At 47.0% G+C, this 5,022-nt stretch overlaps 1 protein-coding gene across 1 annotated transcript; it reads left to right on the top strand.

Moving 5' to 3' along the window:
• Positions 1 to 830: 830 nt before the first annotated feature.
• On the top strand, positions 831 to 4,120 carry LOC129592443 (uncharacterized). Its single transcript, XM_055488483.1, has 3 exons — positions 831 to 1,633; positions 2,474 to 3,235; positions 3,522 to 4,120. The coding sequence occupies exons 1-3, from the start codon at positions 1,031 to 1,033 to the stop codon at positions 3,666 to 3,668; spliced, it is 1,512 nt and encodes a 503-aa protein (XP_055344458.1). The 5' UTR covers positions 831 to 1,030; the 3' UTR covers positions 3,669 to 4,120.
• Positions 4,121 to 5,022: the final 902 nt, after the last annotated feature.

Genomic DNA, 5,022 nt, shown 5'->3' with positions numbered 1-5,022 from the left:
AATTTCAAAAATTTTAAAATTGATTTTAAAATTTGAATAAAATCATGGAAGTCTGGATCGGTTCGGATTTTAGTTTAAATTTGCGAAGTATGTACACGAATTTGGCACCATGTTACGGCCCACTTCCCTTAAGCGGGCGGATGTAACTGCACTGCCAAATCAAACACTCCAGCTACACCCGATGACTTCTGGCCAATTTCCTTGCTGAGTAACTTGTCAAAAGTGATTGAAAAGGTTGTGCAGTTGCAACTGGTGTAGGCGGTCAAAGCGCACAATATACTTATTTGTGCGAAATTTCTCGTGAAATCCGAACGAACTCAACTATGCCGGTATAAGTTTCGAAAACTTTCAGTTTCGCGCGCGTAGACACTTTTTGCTTTGTTTTCTGACATTCTGAAGCCAGATGATTTGTATACACAGGCGTGAAAGGCGTTCAACATCCGGTTCGGGATTTATGGCTGAAAAAAATTCCAAAAGTTTAAATGCATTCAGGTTAAATGCATTTGTTGTACAGATACAGCTAGGCAGAAGAAATGCAGCAGCGGTTTTGAGTACAGTACACTGAATGCGTGTTCTTAGACCACGAGTGACACTAAACGATTTTGGATGTTTTTAAAATGTTTAAAGTGTTACCGAGTCCACTTCTTAAAAATAATTCATCATCTTTATCAATATTTTTTTATTCATTTGCTTTACTCAGCATTCAACGCTTATGTCTGTCGCCCTCGTCATCGGTACGCGGGAGTCAGTCACCGCAGCAGCGTGATGTTCGCTGCAGCAGTTCGGCTTGCCACGTCTCGTCAGAAACCACTAGCCGCTTTCGTCTTTCCGAGAGCCCCTCTACTCCCGTCAAACCTGGAAGTTTGAACTTACACTGATTTGTTTTCTGTCTGATTCTGTGGTAATTACAATATTTTAGTTGTACATTGTGAACTGTCTGCTTTAAATAGCCAACAGCCTGACGCTGAATTCATTTAGCACAACTGCACAATTCACAATCATAGCAGCGGATTGCGCGTAGGACCGCGCAATGTTGGTTTACGGAGACGACGGCTCGGTGTACGGATGGAACTCTGTGGACGTCCTCGTCGAGGGCCAGCTGCAGCACGGCAGCGTCATCAACGTGGCCGACGGGGGCCTGATCATTGATTTCCAGTGTACTTCCCAGCGCGGGGAATTCGTCGAATACGGACGCATCTTCCATTGCAATGCGGACACGTCGGACAGCTTGCGGATCCCCAGGGGCGCCGTGCAGGTGCTGCTGCGACGTCGTGCGGGCGCGGCGTGGCTGTGGTATCCAGGGAACGTGGTGCCTCTGGGTGACTATATCGATGCGGTTTTCGTGGAGGTGTCCTTGCCCCACGGGAGCGTCCTTGAGCTGCTCCCCTGGGAGCAGGTGCGCCTGCCCCTCTCCCCTGCGGATTTGGAGGCGCGGCGGGTGAAAGCGGGGGCGTTTATTGTGCGTTCGTGTCGACTGGCCGTCCCCCGCTGGACGGGGGTGTCGCAGCGGGTCGCGCACATGTTCCGCTGCGAACTCAACCGACGATGGAAGGCGCTGTATATCTCGGTGATCAAGGAGACGTTCACCTACCTGCAGCCTGGGATACTCTTTCCACTGGACACTGAGCAAGTGGTAGGTGTTCAGAACGAGGCTTCGGCAGTTTTGCCCTATCGCCCCATACGACCAATTAGGCCTTGAAATTTCTTGTAGCAAAGTTTCTTAGAAGCCCTAGTCTACATGCCACTAGCTAAGTATATGATGCCTAAAATTTAGCGAAACTGGGCGAAGCGAACACGCATTTTTCGCTGCGGGAACTGGCCATGGGAGAAATTCTATAGAAAAATGATGCTTTATTATAAGTTTTTCGGTAAACAACTTTTAGAGCACGGCTTTAATATTGCTCAAAAGGTCGACGTATCCCGTACCACAAATATGCTTATTGCGTAGCAGATTTATGCTTTTTAAGTTTGAGAAAAAAATTTTTAATAGAACGCGAATTTAAATAGAGTCGCCTTTTAGGGTGACTTTAAAAAGCGATGCAGCACGAAGCCGATTGAAGATTTCAATATAGATATTGCTAGAATTTCAATTGAAATTACTAATTTTTTCAAATGCATCCAGAAGGGTTACTTGTAACTTAATCTTAAGACCTGCGCACAGTGTAAGGGTACTTCAAACTAACGCTGCATTTCTTGTCTCTAGATAAGAGCGAGACCAGAAAAAATTATAAATATAAAAATTTCGCCGTGGTGAATTGTTTTACTAACTTACGCCAGTTGTAAGTTTTTTATGACAGCCTTCGCAGAAAATTGCATAAGAATTGAACGATTCATCCGTTCTCCGATATCTAACTTGTTTCAAATAGAGGAAGGTTAGTTTAACAAAAATACACTCAGTTTAGAAAATCGCTGATTTATAAAATCGGGTTCTTGCTATTCATTGGTTCGCCTAAAACGATGTTGGTTCTTGAAGGCGACCGTCTACAAACTGGCGCGAAGTGCCAAGCGGGGTGAGGGCATGTCAAAGCAAACCCTGCCGAAGCTCCGGCGTAAGCGAAAAACCTTGGGTGGTGAATATGAGGAAGAGGGATTAGTGTTGCCACCAGAGCTGCTGTTAGACATCTTCCGCTCGATGGACTCCGTAGGGCGGGTGCGGTGTCGCCGTGTCTGCGCACTGTGGAACGCCCTTCTCACCACCGACGCCTACTTCCCCGATGTGTGCATCTCCGGGAATTGCGCGGATTACGCTGTGATGTATTTGGCTGAGCAAAGTTCGTACTGGACGGCGATATGCCTGCTAAAATGCCTCAGCAACGCCACCACGGTGGTTGTGCTGAAGGAGGTGGATTTATATGATTGCCGCACACTGACCGCGCCCATCCAGTACATTCGCCAAGGGCGAGGCATGCCGGTACTGGTCTTGTATCAGTGCGATCTGGGCCGGGCATTCTACTGGCCCGAGGACCGCATCCGGTCCGTGGCACAGCTGGGCGTCGACAGCGGCTTTGAGAGAATGCGGTGGGTAAATTGCCGCTTCTGCGATGACCGTCTGCAGGCGGTTGTCTCGCAGCATGCCTTCCGCGTTCAGTCGCAGGAGGCAATGGAGGTGCAGTTGTGGGATGTGTTGGAGAGCAGTCTGATTCTGGAAACGCCGCTGGATCGGCCGGGCATCACGCAGTGGATCGCGGATTGTAATGCGCACCAGCGGAAGCACGATGTAGAACGGATCCTGAAGGTAACTAGTTGCCAGGCAAATTGCGGGGTGCACAGATACGCGGCGAACGTTGACCGCATAATTAATTTGTGCCTCGCTGGTATCCATGCCCCCTAATACTTGGTTGACCGTCACAAAGTCGACCGAAAGGCGCTGCTCGTCCAGAGGGTGTCGCCTAAGAACCCTAAGAAAACCTAAGAAAACCTAAGAAGCCTAAGAAACCTATTAAACCTAAGAAACCTAAGAATGAACCTAATAAAACATAAGAAATAACCTAAGAAAACTTGAAAAATGGAAGTTTGTGTAGGGTCTTTGGAAGTACGAGACAGCGGATCCGCGTCCCTCTTCTCGGTACCGCGATCGAGAGTGGACGGAGTCGGACTTGGCTGATTTGGACGTCACGAAGCTGACCACGTTAACGACGGTGTTTCTGCACGGTTGCCTGAATGATTAGATACATTCTGGATACCCTAATTGTTGCCAGCAGCCAACCGTGGTGTTTCGGTTGCGCGCGCCGCAGCGTCGTCCTCGTTTTCGGTGGGCGGTTCTTGTTGACAGCGGTGGCAGATGTTCGCAATGCGGCGAATAGTATCCACTCCCTGCTCGATGTCGTATAATATGGTGCTTTTTGTATTACCGTAGGTTGTGTAACTTTTGTATAGACTTTAAATGATAATTCCTGGCTAGTGCAATGTACATACGTATGTGTAGTACGTATCCGTTATGGTTTAGACTGCACACTGGTTGTTAATTACACCATAAGTTATGAATTATGTGTTATGTATTCACGACGCATTTTTGCGCTCGACAAACAGCACGCATTTAACGCATTAATACGCAATTGTGGTTGATTCGTTTGCTATGAGAATTCTCTCTGGACTTGAAAAACTGGTGAAATTGTAATTGTTAATAAGAAATTACGTTGGGGCGCTCTTGTTTCTTCTTGTGACGAAAACATTAGTGTGCGTTCCTACCGGAAGTCACTGTAATCCGTAATAAAAGTTTTATCCTAAAACAATCTCGATATGGTGCTGTTAATTCTCGAATTTCAGCGCTGCGTGGCCTGCACCACATCGCAAAATTCGCCACCCAGTCTCGATAAAAGCATCGCTCGCATCGTCGCATGCGGTTATCTAGTAGATCCGTTATCTAGTAGATCTGCTTTCCCCTACAAATTAGGCAACGATCGAAAGTTGGAATGCTGATTGTGTTTTTAGGCATAGTTAAAAAGCATCAGAACTCGGACGCTGGTTTGCTAACTTTGCTTATTATAATTTTAATAGTCGAACGGCATTTATAGTAATTGAAAGAACACGCTGTCGTACAGTTAGGAGAGCGTTCTGCTAAACTTTTTCAGCCCTTTTATATACTTGAGGTTCGTATTGGACAGTGTAATACAAGAATATCAGTTAACAAAAACCATCACATCATTTCCGTTCCGCTAAATGAAAGGCAAAGTACACATCTTCCTTCTCTACCGTGTCGCTGAATGTACCGAGAACAGAAATTGCATTTCCTCGCTGAATCTCAATACCAATTCTTTGGCGTAAAAACTCTCCTGTGCGGGGGTTGCCTGTACTGTCGATAATCTTTCTCGACAGCTCCCTGAAGAATTTCTTCGTCAGTGGTCCAAACGTGCCCGTAGTTTCGAACGCCAGCGGTTGCACGGTATAACGGTCTGCCAGCCCGCTGTACTTTCCTAACTTCCGGTTTTCACGTATTTCTGCTGCACTTCCCGGAACCCTGGACGTTTGAGCGATGTACGTTTGGGCAAATGTGTCCGCCACGGTTACATCCCACACTAGCGG

Source organism: Paramacrobiotus metropolitanus, unplaced genomic scaffold (genome assembly GCF_019649055.1).
Source record: "Paramacrobiotus metropolitanus isolate TYO unplaced genomic scaffold, Prichtersi_v1.0 Parri_scaffold0000052, whole genome shotgun sequence".
Classification (NCBI taxonomy): Eukaryota; Metazoa; Tardigrada; class Eutardigrada; order Parachela; family Macrobiotidae; genus Paramacrobiotus; species Paramacrobiotus metropolitanus.
The sequence above is the reverse complement of the archived record's forward strand: the minus strand, read 5'-3'. Positions and strand labels throughout refer to the sequence as shown.

Excerpts from the sequence above, each read along its gene's own strand:
- LOC129592443 (XM_055488483.1), top strand. The coding sequence starts at position 1,031 with ATGTTGGTTTACGGAGACGACGGCTCGGTGTACGGATGGAACTCTGTG. Across the intron at positions 1,634-2,473 it reads CACTGGACACTGAGCAAGTG|GCGACCGTCTACAAACTGGC; the intron begins GTAGGTGTTCAG and ends TGGTTCTTGAAG. Across the intron at positions 3,236-3,521 it reads ATGTAGAACGGATCCTGAAG|GGTCTTTGGAAGTACGAGAC; the intron begins GTAACTAGTTGC and ends AAGTTTGTGTAG.